Source organism: Rhipicephalus sanguineus, chromosome 9, assembly GCF_013339695.2.
Source record: "Rhipicephalus sanguineus isolate Rsan-2018 chromosome 9, BIME_Rsan_1.4, whole genome shotgun sequence".
In the NCBI taxonomy this organism is placed as follows: Eukaryota; Metazoa; Arthropoda; class Arachnida; order Ixodida; family Ixodidae; genus Rhipicephalus; species Rhipicephalus sanguineus.
In genome coordinates this window covers 6,767,152-6,789,102 of record NC_051184.2, presented here as the reverse complement: position 1 = coordinate 6,789,102, position 21,951 = coordinate 6,767,152, and the positions used below count along the sequence as shown (strand labels likewise).

Sequence of the window (21,951 nt, the reverse complement as noted above, 5' to 3'; positions counted from 1 at the left end):
CCGTATACATTCATCCCCGATTAAAACACGCGTTGATCCGCGCGTGTATGCAACAGACTACCTGTCCGAGATCCAGCCTCAGCGTCTGTCCAAAGGCCGGAAGCTCGAGGCTCAGGTCTGCGCTGCCTGCACCGCTGCCTTCCTCCAAATGTCGCCGCCGCCGTCGCCTTTTCCGACGGCGCTTGCGCGTCGCGGGCCGCAAGTCCACGTGAGGCTCGAACACCTCGTACTGCAGCGATTCTGCAACGACGGTCATTGGCTCGCTGGTCTTTCACAAAGAAATAGCTGTGTCACTTGGAGTATATTTTGTATAATGTTAATAGAGGGGAGGGGGGGGGGGTAGGGGATAAAAGAGACGCTGCTTCTGTGACACCTGAAAGGGGCAAAGCTCAGCGTTTCTAGAGAAGGGAATGCTTGAGGGAAAGAATGTGTGGAGAGGAGGAGCAAGGGTAGAGCAACGTTTATATGATCAGCACCTTCTAGACAGTGGTGAGAGGCAGGTTAATAGCCGGCTATCGATACCGCCATGTAATGGACGGTGCCGTTTGATGGACCGTTCTGTACTGGAGAGTCCCCCATCCGACCCACTTTCGACGCAGACGTTCCTTTTACTGCAGCGCGATAATGGCTACAGTGCTGCGTCCCGTCGTTCGCGTCTCTTCGCCTTAGTCCCTGTCTTTGTCGCGCTATGGCAAACTTAATAACTTCCAACTAGCCCAGTTCACAGTATACTCGTAGGCCTTCTCAAGCGCTCATATGAGGCCGAAATTTGCGGCTTCCGTCCGATTTTTGCTTACCATGTCTGCCTGTTTAACCTGCAATTAGCGTCGGTCACCGTGGCCCTTTGATATATCCAGTTCAAGTCCCTTTCCAATGCCCAATACGGGAAGAAAAGACGTACGTCATTTAGATGTGCAAGTCCCTTACTAGCGCATCCCTAACTAGCCCGGATTCTACTTGCCACTTCTTCGCCTCATAGCGATCATCATGTAGGTGCATAAAGATGGCGCGTGCGCAAAACTATAAGCCTGTTCTCACCTGTATTCCCCGACCCGACCATGAGTAGCTTCTCTACTTTGGCAACGACTTGGTTGATGAATTGGGCCTCCAGCTGCAGCAAACATGAAAAAGAAAGGCAGTGGTGTTATTCGACTTTGGCGAAAAATGTGAACATGGTAATACTTGTGTTCTGAAAGTCTTGAAAGCATTTCGTGTGTGTGCTGAAGAAGCGTTTAAATTCAAACATTTAATTTCAACGGCATCTGTAATCTCTGTTGCGTTGAGACTTAGTGATGAGTGACTGGCGATTTTATTGTCTTGTGAAGCTTGGTAACCAGCATCATCGTCTGATGCTAACATTCTTCTAAGCTTTTATGAGGAAGAAAGGGAATAAACCAGAACAAATAAATATATAGTCGGAGGTCCTGTTGCACAATCTGCGGAAAACTCCACGGGGTCGGCCTGATTCTCGGGTAGCTGAATACAGCCACCGAGGAGCGTGGAATCGGAGTTCCCCGGGGGACTCAAGAATCGTGCGTCCCCTGTTTCAACAATGCCGAAGTAAAGAGATCAGAAAAGTGAGTGACACACACGCGGGAGGCAATGCGACCGCAGCAAACAATGACACAAGGAAATCACGAGCGCGCCACATCACTGGTGCGGTGACCGCTCACAAGCGACAACAGCGCACGAGCCAGCTGCTCCGTCTCGGTAAAGCGGTGCAGTGCAGTGAAAGCTGCAGACCGCATATTCGCAAACATGTAATGCTGCTAAGCAGTCCTGGTATCATGGGACCATCATGATGGGACCATATCACGGCATTATGGGACCACTTAGAGGGGCCACGTACTGGGGTCACGTAGTGATACCGTATAGTGGAACATGGTACCACTATACAGCGGGACATTTTATCGGGGACAAAAGTGCCTTGTAAAGAAAGGCGAGTTTTCGCGTAACGCATACCGAATGCACGAATCTTGATGGGGCTGGATAAAGGCTGTAGACATTGACGGCAGTAACTTCATGTGACCGCCACGCGTCAAAGGCACAGGAAAACCTGACTGTGGGGTGTCCTTGTCGTATTACCCTACTAGTAATTGCTCTTGTGCTAGTCTGTGCATGTCCAATAATAATAGTAGACAGCGCAAAAAATAATACCACAGAAAGCACAGATAGACAGGACGGGCGCTCGTCCTGTCTCCGTGTCCATTCTGTGGTAGTGTTTTTTGGCGCCAAGTCTATTATTAGGATTAGATAAGCCTGGTTGACGGAGGTCGTTCCGGCAAGAGGCTCAAAACAAACCAGCTTCGATGAATGACGCAAATGGCGCTGATAATAATCGTGGTGTTATATGTTGGGACCATGTTTGCCTAGGCCTGATTGAGCCAGTGACGTCAGAGATCCTTTGTAAATGAAAAGAATGAAACAGTCCACAGCATTCCTCTGCAACGTTCCTCCCCTGCCTGGCAGAGAAGCAGGCAACACTGCCAGCACACGCAAGAGAGACAGGCAGCAGGACGAAAAAATATTTAGTAATGTGTGAGAAAGGAAATGCGTACGCTTTTTATACTTTATAATACGCTAATATGAAGACGTCGAGAAGCTGAGCTCGTATATTTTCGGCGATAAACTGCACCGGCTACAAGCAACGTCTGACTGCGTTGCTTGAGGTCTTCATCATAGCGGCCAATATATTTTTATTGCTTCAGTTTATTACCCATCTTTCTTACTCGTTGTGAAATTCGTAAAGCACACAAACAAGGCACTACGTAACACCGCGGCCACGCAGTATTTCGCAACTTATGTGGAAATGTCTCTTTCACTGCATAGTTTTCTCTGGGGCTTCTTGCGGAGTAAAAGAACGGAGGCGTGTTCACCCAGGCCACGCTGTAACCATTAGGCTTAGCGGGAGGGAGTTTTACGAAAGAAAGAAAGAAAGAAAGAAAGAAAGAAAGAAAGAAAGAAAGAAAGAAAGAAAGAAGAAAGAAAGAAAGAAAGAAAGAAAGAAAGAAAGAAAGAGGGCTTTTGGCGGCAGTAGTGGGCGCGCACGAAGCACGCCGCAGTCGGGCGGAATTGTCGCGAATACTGTTACGTTCGCGAATCGCTGCGGTCCGCGCATATAAGAGATACATTGTATCGCGAGTTCACGACTTCGCAGAAGCCGGCCGATCGGTGTCGGCGCTGCTTCCGGTCGGCTTGCGGAAAGAGCGGTGATAAAGGATTTCCAGCTTAAGAAAAAAAAAAGAGAGGAAAAAAAAAGACAGAAGGTGCGCGCGACAGTTTTCACGTTTTCAATTAATAGCAGGAGCGGTGGACTTCACGTTATATGAATGCGAAAAACCGAACGCGTTGTTGTCGACAGTCAAGAGCCAGACCAGCAGGTCAGGTCATCCATTGTGGACACTATAGCTGTCTCTCCAGCTGAGAAGTCGGCATGTGACGTTGACACAGAGCGTGATCAAGTATCTAGAAGGCTTTCTTAAGAAAGAGATAGAGAGAGAGAGAAGATAGTTGACACAGAACGTCACGAAGTATTTGGAAGGCTTTCATTAGAAAGATAGAGCGAGAGAGAAGTACCATTATTCGAGCGACTCATGGCAGAGGGGCGGAGGGGACGTTTCGTTCTGGATATTATGATTCGTGCTAGACTTGACGGCTAGAGGCCAAGGTCCCAAGCACCGCAATCAAAACTTACTGCTGAAGACCCACATGTTTTGCGCCGTTATTAGAAAAGAAGACAGTCACTCGGCAACACGTTAGAAGAGGAAGGGTGGACATCCTGAACCTGCAATCTTGACAGTTGCGGATATCCGTATTTGCTACACAGATTGACATATTACTTTATGAAATTTTTTTTTTAGTTTCGTTGACAACTTGACCATTGGATTGATAATGACAATGAACAGCCAACATCAGCCGATATTGGGCAACATTGGCCAGTAATCGACCGACGTTAGCCGGCGCTGGTATTATGCGAGTAAATACGGTAGATAGCTTAGGAGAGCATGTATACACAAGACGACTTGAATTTTATCAGAAATTATTGCCGATATTATAGCGGATATGGACGTAATCGTACTCCGCCGCAAAAAGTGGGTGGAAGAAGCCTAGAAACGCGACATCAAAGTTCGACAAACAGTAGCTTGGCTGTTCTCTGTCAAATTTTTGACTAACTAAGCTTGGCTCGGTTAACGTTAATTTGGCTAACGTTATAGCTCGCACGCCCTACTGCGCAAGAATAACATCGGTTGCACGTTCACTCGAGCGCGCGTCACGTCACCCTATATTGTTATCGGAGCGTGCGGCAAACGTGACGTCTACGTGAACGCAGGTTATGGCTATCACTCAACCGCTCGCACCCTTTGCCTTTCTTTCTCGCTGCCGTGTGAAGAGCGACGAACGCTAAACGCCGTCGTGTTACTCGCGTTACGACATCGCACCCATTGACTCGCTTCGCTGACCACTTCACAATATAAAATCTCGTTGTATTAAACAGAAGCAGAAGGTGGCGAAATGAAAGGAAAGAAAAGAAGCAGGGCGAAAAAATTGGGGGACGCTTAAGCTTCACCTTTAAGAGCTGAACGCGATAGCGATATTCTGTTCCTACTGCGCAGTTCGAACACTACGAGGGTTTAACAGAATGCGCCCACTAAGGCGTGTGCCTTATGTAATGGGTAGCATGCTTTAAACCAGGAGCAATTATGCGCGAGAAACTTCTTCGAAGTTGCGATGCACCCACTACGTGGTCTTAAGGGAATACGCGCACTAATGTGTGCGCCTTTTGTAATGGGTGGCTGTCTTTAAACCACGAAGTCGTTATGATATTGGCATGGTGTGACGCCCGATGGTAATGTACGCTTGTGCCACGCAATATTACTGCGATATTACATCTCGTACTGTGACACCTGTATACAGGACGCGTATTTTTGGGAAGCATAGAAGTTACTTTCAGTGCTGCTCCAAGCAGAGGCGTGGCTGTGTGGTAGAACACCTGCTTGCCACGCAGACGGCCTGGGTTCGATTCTCATTCGGACCCAACATTTTTATTATTTATTTTATTTGCAGCTTTTTCGATTTTTCGGTCACGGACATGATGATGATTTTTCGCTCACAACCAACGGCCCCGACGCCGACAGCGCAATTTCTGCGATACGAGCTCTTTAACGCTATCGCGTTAATAACCCGGAGCTGACGTGGTTGCCGGAAGATAATCGGCGCGTCACCCAGTTTCGCAAACCGCGCAATGCAGCGTGCGGCACGTGCCCCGTTTAAACGCCGGCTCATTTGCCGAGCACGGTCCGAGCGGGCGCAGCAACACCGGCACGTGCTGCAGCGTGGGGTGACGAGATACTACAGGCGCGCGCTGCGGCGCGAGTGCTGTGGCTACGGTAATGAAAAGAATGGTTCTCACTTTGCGTTTTTTTTTTTGTCGTTATTCAAGGAGTAAGTTTGAATGCGGCGAATGGGCGCCCTCACCGGTTCGCGCGTATTACATGCGGATCGGTTAACCCAATCTGCCAAAATTGTAGCGCGCGAGAATTGGACACACGAAATCACGTACTTTGGGGCTGTGAAGGCTTTCCTTCCCTACAAAACGCTCCTGCCAGCTCCCTCACGGTCAGCGTGGGAGGAGCTCATTAAAACTCCCATTAATTAAGGATAAACAAATAGCATGGCTGCCTGGGCCGAAAAGGCCGCTGCCCACGTTGAGCCACTCTGAAGACCACACCATCTGGACTCAGTAAATTTAGCTTACTTATTTACACATACTGTCAATCCCGCAGGGATTATAACAGGTCCAGGCTTACAACAATCCACAGGGTTACAACAAACTGCAGGATTATAATAATCATCAGGGTTATAACAATCCCACAGGGATTATAACAGGGATAATAAAGTTGATTCCTCTTCCTTTGTCGTTATTGTCGGGATAGAGAGAGGGAGGACGGGCTGGGGGGGAGGGGGGGTTAACAATGCAGATATGGCAAGGTAGTTAACTAGACTTTGTCAGGTTTGTTTGCCTACACGTCAAAACGAGAGTGAGGAGGCAAAAGGTAGAGAGAGAGAGAGAAAGCATGAGTGCGGATGATGCACAATTCGCATGCACAGTGCAGCGTACAGCTACAGACGAGCACTTAAGTCAGTTGCCTCCAAGAGCTGTAGAAGGGCTCGTATGGCTTTCTGGGCTGATGAGCCGCGTGTATCCAGGCGCCCAAGATGAGAGAGAGGAGAACAGGGAAGTGATAGGCGGGAAGGTAAACCAGCAGAGAAAAGGTGGAGAGATATAGATATTGAAAGATAAGATAGCACAGGCAAAGAGAAAGAGTCGGAGAGGAAGCACACAGGCACACCATCACAATCGGTAAAATTGCATCTGGCTGTCACTGCGCGATAACACTTGTCTATAACAGAAAACAACAGCATTACAGGCCATATACAGCCGCTTGTGCAAATCTATTATCCTCATAAATTGCACAAGTATATACCTTCGTCGCCCTCATTTGCGATTCGGTTTATTCTGATGTGTGTCTGTAGATAGTGCTATTGAGAGCGATCAGCTCTGTACGTCATGTGATGACAAGTGTGTAATTGCTCATATAGCTGTTGCTGCCTTGAAGATGGCGAGGCCGCTTGTGATGTAGTGGTTACATCACTCGTAATGTGTTGCGCGCCTTCGTCCTTGCCGTTATTATTATCAGGTGCAACCTAATACAAACTTTTCCAGCGTTCCATCCTGATATTGAAGGCACTTGTCGATGAAACACCTCCTGCGTGCTCTAATATACGAGAAAGAAAACAAGATGCGTTCGCTGTTTTCGTGGCCAAGACTGCGAGGCGGCACGAATATTCGGCCCGTTTATTTCTCGTGCGCTGTTGCGTGCCTTGAGATTTGAACCCGGGCCAGCGAGCGGTTTTAATTCCGAGCTCCCCTTTGAAGTTTTGCGCTCGGTAGATGAGAGCGGGAGCTATTTAAGATACGCCGCGAAACGCACAGCAAGCAGTGAAAAAGTTCCAAGAGGTCTTGGCCAACCCGGCGATTTTTGGCACCGAAAAGTTTTCATCGCATCCGTAAACAAGTGCCGTTCCTGGATCCTGCATTTAGATTTCTGCTGACCCGAAGGTCGAGGGATCGAATCCCGGCCGCGGCGGCCGCATTTCGATGGAGGCGAAGTGCTAGAGGCCCGTGTATACTTAGATTTAGGTGCGCGTTAAAGAACCCCAGGTGGTCGGAATTTCCGGAGCGCTTCACTACAGCGTCCCGCATAATCATAGCGTGGTTATGGGACGTTAAGACCTCAGCAATGATTAATATTATTATATTAATTGCATTTAGATTTCTGTGATGGCGTCGCGAAGAGAGGTTGAGCTTTCGCTTGCTTAAATTGGGCTGCGTTTTATCTACTTTTCCGGGGCATGGTGGAGGACTCAAGATAATTTTCGGCTACACGGGCTTCTTTAGCGTGCATCTAAACCTAAGGAAACGGGTGCTTTTGTGCGTTTTGCTCCCATCGAAACACGGCCGCCGGGGTTAGGAATAGAACCCGCATCTTCTAACTTAGCAGCGCGACACCTTACCTGTTAGCTAGCCACCACGACGATTTTGTTTTTGACATTATAACATTGTCATCCCTCTGAAAATGTTCGATCTGTCTGCCTTTAACAACGGCTTATGAATTTCTCTGCACGCATCTGTGCGGTTTGCTTTGATCGTTATTTTGTTCCTTACTGCCAGCGTGATTATTAGGTCCTAGTCAGGCGTGAGCTATGCAAAAATATGCAGAAAAAATAAACAGCACGTGACAAACAGAACAAAAATTATATCGCAAATATAAAATATAGGATATCGCAAGTAAAGATTGAACGTACAATTCAAAAGCCCGAGTGCACAAATAATGGCAATGCGGGTAAAGAAATGGCATGTAGAAAAAAAAAAAGAAAATACTTCATCACAAAGAGCAGAAGCGTCGCCAAAGCACTTCAAAGAAAAAGAAAAACAAGACAAGAAATAACGAACATTCACTCAGTGGGGCACTCAGGCGAATAAACAAACATGATTGTATTGTTTATCTACTACATCGTGCAGTATATGTAAAATGTGGCAGATAGCGTGGGGGGAAGCTCTTCAGGCCGTAGACTTGCGAGTGCGTGCACAAAATATTATATAGTTGGGATTTCCAGCAAAGCCTGATCGGCTTGTATATCAACCTGGCAGGCTGATACGACCAATGATATGAGCCTTCCAGGCTGTATTGGCATCGCTTGATAGACGTTTATACGTCACGAGCCCGCCAAGAACGCCCGCCAGCTGTCCTTTGAATCGGTGTTCTGTCCTTGCACGGTGTTCGTGACGCAGAACGATAATCAATTTGCACCCACGGGGCTATTTGGTATCCTTGTGTATGTATAGCTCGTAATACCGCAATAACCCGTTGGCGCGCTTGTTGCTGCATGCTTCCCAAGCCGTTCACCTGTCACGAGGTGTCAGGGAGCGGCACCGTTTTGACGACGTTGAGCCGCGCGAAGACCAGACGCCGAATGGACGTCACTTTCTACCAGAGTGAGACGGAGTATGAATGGAGGGACAAGGCGGTGACCTTCCATTGTCCGAGTGCGAAGAGGTCAGCGCGCGGTCTGCGTTCGAACGGCCTTGCAGGTCACCGCTTACGAGACGCGTGGTCATTATACCAGTTGTCTTATACGCCAACCTAAAGAGCCGCGGCTCACACCTTGCACGTCCAGTAGCGCGTACGAATGGACTTCCTCGTAAGTTGTCACCAGTCAGTGTGGCGCGCAAAGCTTCAAGAGCGCGTGAGCTATGTGGCCTTCGGGACTGACGCACTTACCTTAAACATGTGTAATTAACGCATTTTTCGATAGTTCACAGCGCTAAAGGGACGAGGACAAAGTACGAACAAGGCGACGACACGAGCGCTGACTTTCAATGAACTAAGTTTCCCTTCTTGTGTAATTAACGCAGACACGAAGTTACTGCATCGGTGATTCATCCAAATGAATCGAAGAGACAATTACACTAGAAAAGGTAGGGGGCATTAATTGTTGAAACCTGCCCTGAAACTTGCCCCCCCCCCCTCCCGGTGGACAACTCCGCGCACGCCTATGGACAGTCTACATACCAAGGCGTTGGACTGGGCTAGTTGGCACATAGTCACCAAGGCTAAAAACCAGCGGAAAACACAGGACACAGCGAAAAGAAGTCGGCGGGACAGGCTGGCGCTTACAACTGTCAACTGTTTAACAGTCTACAATTTAAACATTTATCTCGAATGCAACAGAAGTTAATGCGAACCGGTTCAACTGCTCTCTGATGGGTACCGAAGCCTTTCGTGATTCTTGACAAGGAAATAGAAACTGGCGCTAAGCATAGGTTTTAAGTCTACGCGCTTTCCTAATTTCAGCGTGAGTCATGGTCGCCTGTGCACTTGATCGCCGCCAGCGCAGACACGATAATGGAAGGGCGCGCCATAACGGCGTCGACGCCTCTAAAGCTTTCGACAATGTGCTACATCTGCCGGGTCGTTATACGTTGCTCAAGTATGTGACGTTCTCTGCGTGGGATGCGTAGACCAGCGTCCGTCGTCGCCACTTCTCAGCTTTGAAACTCCTGCACTGCAAACTGATTAGCTTCCGCGTTGATGAGCACACACGCACGGGCGCATGAAACGTCTTGTGAATAGTAGATTACGAACAGTGTATCGCATAACAAATCAGTGGTGTTCCTGCATAATTACCAGGCTGCGCACGAGTCGAGGCATTGAGGTACAAGGTCCGACGATAGCTGGCCTTCTTTCCATCATTAACTCAAGGTGAAGGGGAATTTAAAGTGAATTAAATTACATTAAAGCGAATCAAGAGTGAAGCAAGTGAACTTAGTGTGAATCAAGAATGCATCAAGTTACTTAAATGCCAATCAACATTGGCACAGGTGGATTAAGAAGGCATCGCAGAGCATACTTTTCCCCTGTCATCTCCTTAGCGTTAGCTAAAGGGACCTGATGACTTTTTGCTAATTTTAATTAACACTTGTGGTAATGTTTATTATCTTAAAACGTCTGCCGGTGTTTTCATGTCGCTAGTTGTTTTAAGGCAAAAATCTCATCAAACGTGAAAAGTGGCCGTCGACGTTAGCGGCATCAATGTAAACACGATCGACGCAAAAATAATCGTGATTACGTCACCATATGACGTCATCATAACGTAACAGGGCACACATTTTGGGAAGTCATGATGATGTCATAATGTAACACGGACTTCACATGATGAAGCCATCGCATGGCGTCGCCGCTTGTTCAAAGGTGAGCCGATCCCGCAGGCACCGCAAAACCACGTGAGATGCAGGGAGCTTCCGGTTCCTCCGATCCCGGAATCAGTGCAAAACCACATTGGTTGCGGAAAGCTTGCGGGCGGGATCGATACAGTCGACTGAGAAGGAAAAGAAGACGATGACTTTTGCCTTCGAGTCGTCTTAGGCAAATGGATAACGGACCGTGTGAGTTTTTAAAACTCGTGGCACTCAAAGGCGTCACGGTTGTGCTGTGTTCCGATTAGGCTTACAGTACGTGTACCCACTGACGGCAGTGTTCGCCTGGCTCATTAGAACGATTACATAAGCGAGCGGCGGGTGTCGAGAGTGAACGCGACCTTCTTCCAAAGCGGACTTCAACGAGTGTCTCGAGAGAGCCGGCTGCGTCTGGGTCGTTCGCAGTCGTCGATCGGACGCCGCCAAAGGCCGTGTAGACGCGAAAGGCGTAGGAGGTCGTATTACGTCACGACGCCGTGGAGACCGCGAGAGTTGAGGCGTGCACTGCCGGATTAGCCCAACTGATGGATGCCGGCTGAGGGCCATTCCTGACAACGATGCAAGGCCACGCGCGAGCAATGCACACAAGACGCTCGCGCCACTGATCTGCATATATGTGCGTATGTGTGTGTGTGCGCACGCGAGACGGCGCACAGAGCCTTTTTTTCGCCTCGCATGCGTGCAAGGACTTGACAAATGAACACCGTGCGTTAAAGCTCGCGTGTCTACACGGCCAGCCTGTCTGGTCGAATGACATAGCTTGTGAAGCTCTGTCTGTCGTTCGCCGTCCTCTCCGCTCTCCAGAGCAAGATGAATCGACTGGATCGTTCGTACCAGCTGGATCCAGAATAGCCAGAGATGCCCTGGACCAGGAACACCTACCATTAGCGATGCCCCCTTAGGGGCCACCCGCAAAAACTTTTTGGTACGGCCTGCCCGCGCTTCCCTTTTAAAGAATCATGTTTCCAACGTAACCTGAAAGGAGAGAACCGGGCGAGGCAATTGCCTGCATATTTCGCAAGGCTGGATTGTTTGTTTGTCGCCTAAATGAGTCTGGATCCTCCTGCAACCTACAACGTCTTCCTCCTCTTCACAAAAGCTCTGGTTATCTATCTTGAGAGACGGATACGTCATTGCAGTACTGAGTCCTGCATGTGACTAATGGACAAATAAATAAAAGAGGGTTTCCCCGCGGATGCTGTGATGAGATTGTGTTTCAGGAAGGTGTGCGGATGATTCGCGAGGGAGTGGCTGCTATTCTTTTACGTTTTCTGTCAGAGACAGGTTTAACTGATGTATGGTGAGACATGCTGCATGGAAAGAGTCGCTCAGGCGGAGAAATTTCCGGCCAGGTCTGCCAGGTTAACCCCGCCTAGAGTTACTGTATATGCTACCAAGGTAGCACCATGGTCCCTCAATACTTTGAGGGACCATGGTAGCACCTACGGTAACTCTAACCCCGCGTGCGGCAACATCTCCGCCATCACCATCACCACCATCATGCATGCGAGATACCTTGCGCCTTCCATACACCCTTTCCGCGCTGGTCAAGCTGCTGACCCTGTTTCATAAAGTCATTATCTCTTTCTTCCCCTCTCGTTTCACCCTATTGATGCTCGTGGAACGTGTTTTGGCGGCCTTCCAATACAGCTACGGCGCGGAAGGTGAGATCGACAGAGCTAAACTGCACTACAGCACTTATGACCAAAAGTCAGGAAGCGATTGACGACGCTGCGAAAATTGAGATGTCGACGTCGCGCACCCGTTCAGTCAGGTCCTGCCGAACAAAAAAGGGCGCACGCGCTTTTCATCTATCTTTTATTTTCGGGTCAGGCATCCGTCACATCAGCGATCACTTTCCGTGCAGGCTCGCTTTCTCGCGCATAGCTGCAACGCCCGCTTCTTCCGCGTTTCGGCCACTGCACCGATACGACCAGGTGAAAATGAGACAGCCGATACAAAGAAAAAAAGTTCTCGTTCGCTGTATAGCAGCCTGTTCGCGCCTGAACAGCTGACCTGGTTTACGTGGTCCTTCTTTGTGCCTTTTTTTTTTCGGCGCGAGGCTCGAACAAGCCTCGGTTGTCTGGCAGGCTTTTCTTTCATTTTCTATTGGCCTGAGTATCGCCACCGTGCATTGGCAGGGAAAGTGATGGATGAATGACGCGTCGCCGTCCTGCCGGCTTTTCGGGAAGGCGATTATCTAGTACGACACGGGTGACGCCGCCCATTCTATTACCCGAGTTCGGTTGTTGAGTGGGTAAGGGAGGAAATAACCAAAGAAGACATATATACGATTTTCTTTCCTTCAACTAGACTTACTATATATGCTACCTTAAGCAGTAACTCTACCTTCAACTCGTACGATGCGCCATCTATAGCCTAAAAGCGAACGTTTCTGAAGTTTGTTACCAGATGCCGTGATCGGTTTCAGTGAACCCCTAGATTTATTTTTCTCAGCACTGCGATGTCCGGCGTAGACCGTAGTCGCTGCTGGCCAAGATATCAAACTTCGGGTTGTGGTTGATTCGAGTTGAAGAGACATAGTGTTGCAGAGTAGAAGAGGTTCAAGAGATGCGCCCTGAAATAAACGTGGTCTAAACTGTAGCTTAAACCGACTCAGTAGCTGCAATATCGTTGAGTGGAGTTCATTGGAACGAAGTCGTTTGTCTGCAAAAACTGTATGCGTGAGTACGAAAAAGTAAACAGCGGTTAAAGGGAACATCGGAGCGCGTGTCGTCTACTCGGCGCTGCCGGCTCGAGTGGACGACACGCGCTCCGATGTTCCCTTTAAGCTGTGTGCATGCCTGTACAGCTTTGTCTCACGAACACTTCCTGTTCGTGAGACAAAACATGAAAGTATGTAGCGGACTCCGTATGTTGGTTCGCCAACTGTAGAGTCTATTTGCACCTCACCAGCTCGGGGTCACGTGACGTGGGCATAAACGTCACGCATGACGTCATACCGCCGCCGTACGATTTGACTGGAAGGGAAAAGGTTCTGCTTGGCGTCGCATAAGTACACTGTAGCATAAGTATCGCTACTTTGCCAGTGTCAGTAGTTGGCCCGTGTCACGGGAGGGAGGGGGAAGGAGTGCAGTAACCTACGCCGTGCCGCTTCGTGGTCCCCACTATTTTGCCTGCATCACTACTGCCAAAGCCAGTGTCGACGTGAGGACGTGCCTTTTTACTAATGACGTAATACGTGACGTTTCTACTCAGGTCACGTGACTCGAAGCTGTTGGGGCGCAATTAAGACTCTCCCTTCGCCGACAATGATGACAGTGTTTCGATAGCCGCATGTAATACGGTTGTTTGTGGACTTGCCGCGAATTAGCATGCTTTATTTGAATTCGTTTAACACTGACGAACAGGAAATTAAAGGGCGGAAACGAAAATATATAGACGGACGAAACTCGACAGGAGGCGCACTATATACCCCACTGGCAATTGCAAGAGTGTCCACTGCCGCAGGAAGGACATGCGAAGCGTTGCCTGTGTGTTTGTTCTTCGCACAATGAAACAGCGGCCGACCACTGCCTGTGGTGGCGCGCGTTCCGGAAGTCAACACGGAAAGGCCGCGGCCGATGGGGTTGGTGGCCCCCCGTTCACTGCACACACTCCATTCAGCTCTCTGAATTCGCTGAAAGGATTGACGGAGGCATCTGAATACCCACTCCGCCTCTGTAATACCGTGCAGTGCCGTTTTTGCTGTGGGACGCAGCGCTAGAAAGTGTGAAAGTTTGATAAGATTTTCGCCGTTCGAGGCTTACATTGTCGTCAAACAATAATCGTCGCATATATTGCATGTGTTTGCTTTCTTTCTCTGCGCTTCCTGTGCACTTAGGTCACGAACAGGCGCACGCAATACTCTTGTCACACGGGCGTTTTTTCATTGCGTCCACACCGAAATGCGGTCGCCGTCGCCGGGAATCGAACCCGCACCCTCGTTACTGGGAACGAAACAGCGCAGCCGTTAATTAACCCGGACGGGTATAGTAGCGGCAAAAATGATTCGACCTATAGTACTGCCGTGGCAACAGAAGCTGTAGCTGATAGCTCTGGGTCCTTTTTGACCATCCTCGGCATAAGATTTCCTTGCAACGCAGATAAAAGTCGGGACAAATGTATGCACACTGGCATGGACACACAGGGCGCTGTTGTGTGCCTGCATTTGTCCTGTACGTTATATGCGCTACAAGGATTCCCTACTGAAAAATGTGTTACCAGCAAGCCCGCACCGCATCCTTCGGCATAAGAAGCATATGCTTAATTGGCGCGTGTCCTGAGCAGTAGCAGTGATTATTTATTTGAGCAAAAGGGGAAGGGGGGGGGGAGGTAAGAAGGAAGAGGAAAATTGGTATTGATGGCTGCAGTTTTAGGCGTCTGTCTCAAGCAACTGACTCCTGAACGACGGCCATCCGTGGATGAGGAAGGAGGACACGGAGAGAGAGAGAGAGAGAGGAGAGGGGAGCTGTTTAAATATGTACACAAAATGATCGACGTAATGCCTCTTATTTCGCTTGTGAAGTTACCTCCTCGAGGGAGCTTTAACAAGTGTTTTCGTCTTCCGTCTTAATCGGAACGCGCGTGGGAGTCGAACAGGCGACTTGGCGCAGAGTATAGCAAAACAATACGCCGTGCAGCGAGCTGCGCCGTCGCGGCGCATAGTGCCGCACGGTTTTAGCATTACGAAGATGGGCGAGAAGGAGGAGGAGGGTGAGCAAAGAACAAAGACGCGTCGTGCTTTGGGCGCTGCGTGCATTGTGGTCAACGCGTGACCGTCGTGGTCAGCGGAACTCGGTAGCACAAACGGGCCGGGTTCGCTAGGTCGCCGCGGCGCCGGGAAGTGCAGTTTCCCAGGGAAGTTGCGCAACGGCGTCACTGTGCATACGCTCGGGAAGCGGCCACTTCCGAAAACTCAAGCGGCCGTGAAGTTCTTAAGTTACACGCGTTTTCTTGTTCTTTATTCTTCTGTGAGTATGTGGGAAGGGCAAACTAGATCTGTGGTTTCCGGGTGACTAGATCGATCGATCGATCGATCGATTATTATTATTTATTATTATTATTATTATTATTATTATTATTATTATTATTATTATTATTATTATTATTATTATTATTATTATTATTATTATTATTATTATTATTATTATTATTGTCTCCAGCGGCAAAGTATTCCGTGAACTCCGACACCCCTGCGACCTCTGATACGACTCATAACACCGAAACGCTCCCACCTTTTACCCCACCACCAGGTTTTCAGCGTGATTTGAAGCTCCGCGTTGTGGATCGTACGGAAACCTCTTCGGCCAATGTCACAGTGAGTGCAAGAAAGGAAACGAAAAGGAAAACACATGTATCTACTGGAGCCATGGACTCGTCCACTTTGTTAGTGGCTCAAATCCCCAAACGACCCCAGCGGCAGTGGGCTATATTTGTGTCCAAGTTGAGCCCTGACACTACATCTGCTGACCTCAAGAAACACATTGAGTCTGTTGACCTTTCTGCCATTTCCTGCCGGCGGCTCAAAACAAAATATCCTTCTTACTCCTCGTTCTGCGTTACAGTTGACGAAGATACATCGAAACGTCTGAATGACCCGTCAATGTGGCCGTGCGGTTGCATTTTCAAACCATTCCGTGGGATTCTCCACGACGACATGCTCCATCCCTCAGAGTGCGCACCCGTAAGCAACGGTGCCGTGTAATTTGGATATATTTTATCAGAACGCTCGTGGTCTTCGCACTAAGACGCGCGAATTCTTTGCTAATGTTGTTTCGTCTTCTTTTGACCTTATTGCGATTTCTGAAACGTGGCTGTGCAGTGAAATTCCTTCCTTTGACTATCTTCCGTCGAACTACACCACCTTCCGCAGTGATCGGGACTTCTGTGCAACTAAACAAAAAGGTGGTGGTGTATTGATGGCTATAGACAGTTCTCTAAGATCTGTTAGACGCAAGGACATAGAAACAATTTCTGAATCAATTTGGATCGAAATTAGTCTTGAGCACTGTGTAAAATTGTTGATTGGATGTTTCTATGTATCGCCTAGCGTTTCACCAATTGCTTTTAATCAAATCGTCTCTTCTATTGAAAATGTGGTAATTTCACATAAGAAGCACAAAATTCTTGTACTTGGCGATTTTAACACACCTGGAATTGACTGGACCACACTTAATTTTTCTCATTATCATCATTTCTTAAAGAACAAATGCAGCGTATTGTTAGATTTTCTCGCTTTTAATTCCCTACAGCAGCACAATAGTATTGCCAATTCCTGTGGTAACGTCTTAGATCTGTGTATTTCTAATAATCAACCTATCGAAGTATCACTCTCTCACATCTCTCTTGTTCGACCTGACAAATTTCACCCACCACTCAAACTAACACTCTGTATTTCACCAGAAAAACCAAGCTTTCCCAGAAAAATCGACAAAACGCCCAGATTTGCCTTCAAGCGAGGTGACTACGTTGGCTTGTACCATGACTTGTCCACCACAGATTGGTCACTGGTAACTGACAAACCTAATGTTGATGATCAAGTCGATCAGTTTACGGAGCTTATCTTGACCAGCATGCGCAAGTTCATTCCCCAGTATACACCTCATCATTGTAAATATCCCTCCTGGTTCTCATCAGAACTTATAAGTGCACTGAAACATAAAGATCGTGCACACAGGAAGTATAAACGTTCTGCATCAACTTATTTGAAGGAAGAATTCTGTCGTTTTCGTACTCTTTGTAAACGCCTTTATAAACGGGATCACAGTCTATATATTTCATCTTTAGAAAAAAGCGCGTCTGACAGGCCGGCTGAGTTTTGGAAGTATGTGCGCAAACGGTCGAGCAAAAATGGCGAGTCCTTCAGGATACTGGACCCAAATGGAGTAGAAGTTCAAGCCGTCGCTGACTGTTTTGCCATGCATTTTTCATCTGTCTATAAGTTTCCAGCCTCTGTAGCTAGTAACGGTCGACAGGTTAAGGCAGTTGGCACAGCTGATGCTGTGTCGCTAGATGAAGATTCCATTTCAGAATGCATTAAGCGCTTGAAACCATCCTTTTCAGCTGGCCCAGATGGCATCCCCTCTGCCATACTAAAAGCCTATGGCAGTATACTTGTACCAGTATTGACTACCATATTTAATAAGTGTCTGCATGCTTCAACGTTTCCTAGCATGTGGAAAACTGCTCGTGTTTTCCCAGTGTTTAAGTCTGGCTGTAAAAGTGACGTCTCGAACTACCGCCCTATTTCCCTTCTTTGTGCCGCATCCAAAATCTTTGAGCTTGCTCTTCACAAAATATTGTCTTTTGATGTAAAAAATTCATTGATTGTGAATCAGCATGGGTTTCTCGCTGGCCGCTCAACTGTCACTAATCTTGCCAGTTTCATGATGCAAGTCTCCACGCCTATTTCGCAGAGAGGACAGGTTGACGCTATTTACTGTGACCTTAGCAAAGCTTTTGATGTTGTCAGCCATTCGCTGCTTGTGGATAAACTTGCACACTTTGATGTTGATTCTTCAATTGTGAATCTCCTCCATAGCTATCTTCTAGATAGATTATGTTACGTTGCCGTTAATGGCCAAATGTCCTCTTTGTATAAAGCTACTAGTGGGGTTCCTCAAGGGTCGGTACTGGGCCCACTCCTCTTTTTAATTTATGTTAATGATGTTTCTTCTGTCATTCGGAATTCTTCTTTCCTTTTGTATGCCGATGACATAAAGATATTTAAGGAAATTCATTCAGTTATCGATTGTCGCTTGCTGCAATCTGATTTGTGTTCTTTTTCTGAATGGTGCAGGAGCAATAACCTCTCCCTAAATATTTCAAAAACCAAGGTAATGAGTTTCACTCGAAAAACATCTAGTGTGCCATTTTTATATTCTGTCAATTCTGTGTCGTTGTGTAAGGTATGTGAGATGAATGATCTAGGTGTTCTTTTTGATAGCACTTTACACTTTTCTGCTCACGCTAAGCGTGTTGCTTTGCGGGGTCTTCGCACCCTAGGCTGTGTTTGCAGAATGTCTAGAGAATTCCGTTCTCCTGTGCCCTTCCGAAAATTGTACACCGCGCTATGTCTTCCTCAACTAGAGTATGCATCTGTGATCTGGAATGGCATTCCTAATTCCAGCAGCAACGCCATTGAGCGAGTCCAGAAAAAATTCCTAAGCATTTACAACCATCGTTTCGCTAGAAATGACTCTGGATCTCGTTCTAACGCTGCTGGATTATTATCATTGCCATCACTTTGCTGCCGACGAAATCGCGCTGATCTGTTATTTCTTTACAAGCTTGTGCATGGTATCATATCCTGCCCTGTACTGCTCAACTCTCTTAATTTCCGAATTCCACGTAAGCTGACCAGAGAGAATAGACCTTTTCATGTAACCGCCTGCCTCTGTGAACATTCGACCATTGGCAGGATACAACGTCTTTACAATGCTTACTTTTTGGAGCTCGATGTTTTTCACAGCTCCCAGTCGTTGTTCTGCTCCGAGCTTTGCACTGTACTTACATAGCCTCGTACACTGTTGATATTTTTGTTTCTGCCTGCGCATAGTTGTATATGTGCAATTTTATAACGTTTTTTATCCTTGATATTTTATTATGAAAGTTTTTTTTTTTCGTGCGCCAGTACAAAGACCTTACGGTTGTTCCTGGGCACATTAAATAAACGTTTGATTTGGTTGTTGTTGTTGTTGTTGTTGTTGTCGTCGTCGTCGTCGTCGTGTTGTTGTTGTTGTTGTTGTTGTTGTTGTTGTTGTTGTTGTTGTTGTTGCTGTAGCGTCGTCATCCTCACTTATCATCATTACCGTTTCTCCGCCATCATGCCGCGCCGGTCGCTCAGTTCATGCCGACAGCTCGAGGCGCGAGCCAGGTATAGATCGAGCTCACGGTTTCGGCCTTTAGAGAACTTTTTCTTGGGCGAGTTGCTGTCAGAATCACGATAAAGGACACGGGACAGGGCGCCACTAACCAGGGTTGCCACTGACTTTCGAGTAAATGTCGCCAAACAACGAGCAGAAAGTCGCCAAAAGTCGCCATTTTTTTAGAAATTTCGCCAAAAAAGTCGCCATTCTAGATGTGTGCGGCATATCCTAGTAATAGGAATTTTCACTGATGTATAGCCCCGTAGAATACAGTGCCATTCAAAGCCCTTAAAGTATCTTGACATTTCTCAATGCCAGGCGCATCGCCCCTTCACCATGGGAGTGCTTGGTGCACCTGGTTCTCCGACTAGCCGCAAGATGTGCGCGGAGGCGCTAGTATGAAAGGATAAAACGCTCATGATATCCTTCCATCCCTGTCAGCTCGTTTCAAAGGTAAAAGTGTGGTAAACCTTGGGCGAAAGCCGCGAAGGCGTTGTTTGTAGACAGCTTTACATCCCCTCATATGAAAAAAGGATTAACAGGTTTATTGAAAGTAGTAAGACAGAATTCTTACAGGTATCGTTCATTAGTGAGTCTTATACCTTTCAGTGTGAACTAATATGATACCGGACGCCACTGTCCCTTTCATATATAATCACTTATATCTACCCGCGTCATTCCAGTGCGTTATATTTGGACAGGTAGACATTGTAAAATGTTTTATAGCAATTGTTTTCATTGCACACGCTCACCGAGAACAGTAGAAAATGCCTGAATAAATAATTTTTTATTGCACGAACACCCGCGTATCCGCCCATCTTCGCTATACGAGCTCGATTAGGGGATACTGCAGCGGTGAATAGGTCGCCAAGCTATTCAGAATAGTTGGAGCTTTGGCGGAACAAATGGCCGGAACACACGACCAACCCGTCATCTAGCCCCTTCAGAAGCGAAACTTTAGCGAAGCTCTGAAGCATTTAGATGAATCTAGATGAATTGAGTTAGAAGCATCTAGATGAATTGAGGAGATACACACGAGTTACAGGACGGACATACAGAACGGCGCGTAATGTGCACCTCAAAACCCAGAAAAATACAGAGAATAGTGCCGCTCATTCGTTGGGAAGGCACTGAGCTTAGGATGCATAACTCAGTGGAGACCTAAGCTGAAAAGCGCCAAAAATTCGCCGTGTCGCCATTCATAATTTTAGGTCGCCACGGGCCTCTCAAATTCGCCAATTTGGCGAAAAGTAGCCACCATTGGCAACCCTGCCACTAACAGCTGTTGTTTGTGGCGATCTGTCCCAACAAGTTCTATAAATGTTGCTCTGTCCCGACATTTTTAGAACCACTGTCTAGAACCGTGATTGCGTTCTTTCGCGCCTTAAAGCAAATATCAACCGTTTCGGCCGTTCGCCATCTAGTCTTAATAAGTGGCGATCGAGAGCCGTCACGTTTCTCTCTCTCTCTCTCGCTACAATTATTATGCAATGACTGACCGAAAAAGAGTGCCCCTCACCGCCACTTCGGTAAAAAGAAGTTCGCCTTTACAAACGATTGCTTGCAAGGCGAGCACATTGGCTCTGCACAAAACGACCGACTATTCATGTACTTCCGCTTTTAATCTCCGCTCGCGCGAACGAGCGCACCGTCTGCGGCAAAATAACAATGCTCAACAAGAGGCCGCTAACGGCGCAGTCTTGACTCAAGGGCGCGCGCACTGCAGAGTTGCCCATTTAACACTGCGCAAAACAGTGCAGCGGCCGCACCGCTTGTCGCCTCGTATACCGCGTACAAACCTAGAGGTCGGGCGGGCGGTTACTGCAGGTGTGTGTGCGTGCTCCCATTGTCGCTGTACGGGAATTGAAGTACAACGAGTTCGCTGATCCCACGTTCTCGTTTCCGCTGCGGATCGCACCGCGGGCGTCGCCGGCGAAAACGTGAGACGCACTCGTAAGCAGTTACACACCTGAGTGAGCAACCAGTTACGCGAGTGCTATAACGGCCAGCCCAAGGAAATGTTCTGTAGTGCACGGTTTTATACGCAAGAGTATACCGCGGGCGATAGCTCATGCGATGCGGGATCAGTGCAGGGTTATGAGACCGACGGGGTCTTCTCCCTACTTATCTTGTAGCGATGACTGTTGTAGGAACTCTCCATGACAACACCACGGCGATAAAGGCCCATTCACACCTGCGACTAGCATCGGTCGCGCGACCATTCGCGACTGCAAGACCAAAAAGCGACTCAATCCGACCGGTGTTCACACGGGCGTGCGGCGTATGCCTGTCGCAGCACAGAATTAACGTCTGTTCGCATTGCAGTTGCCCCGTAAAATAAACTGGCGGCATGTTCCCGCGCATATGATTGGTCCAGACGGTTGCGACGGCAGTTCGCGAGACTGAAAAATCGAGCAGCGAGCAACTGAGCCAAAGCTTTGTGATCAAAGCGGCCATGTGCGACCAGTCGCTTTGCGACTAACTTGGTCGCGCGACCGGTGCTAGTCGCAGGTGTGAACGAGCCTTAAGACTGCGGCAAGTTTACGCACGCTCATGACGTCATGTGTTGCGTACGTACTACGTAAGTGACGACGACAGCCTGTGCTCCTCGGTGAACAAGGAAGTGAACAAGGGAGAGTCAAGACCTCTTTGCCTGCTTCTAATCGCGGAGGTGCCGGCCCCCGTCACCTGGGCCTGTGTGCCGGGGACGGGGAGTATAGGGGGCCTCCTTATCTGGCGGAAAATAACGTTATCATCATCATC

General features: G+C 48.0%; 1 protein-coding gene across 1 annotated transcript in view; it reads right to left on the bottom strand.

The window, feature by feature from the left end:
* The window catches only part of LOC119404523 (A disintegrin and metalloproteinase with thrombospondin motifs 16), a 129,744-nt gene that overhangs the window by 25,162 nt on the left and 82,631 nt on the right, over positions 1 to 21,951 (bottom strand). Inside the window, exons 2-3 of the mRNA XM_037671054.2 lie at positions 1,039 to 1,111; positions 62 to 240 (exon numbers count right to left, since the gene is read on the bottom strand). Of these exons, the coding sequence (XP_037526982.1) occupies positions 62 to 240; positions 1,039 to 1,111 (252 nt within the window). The remainder of the gene's footprint in view (positions 1 to 61; positions 241 to 1,038; positions 1,112 to 21,951) is intronic.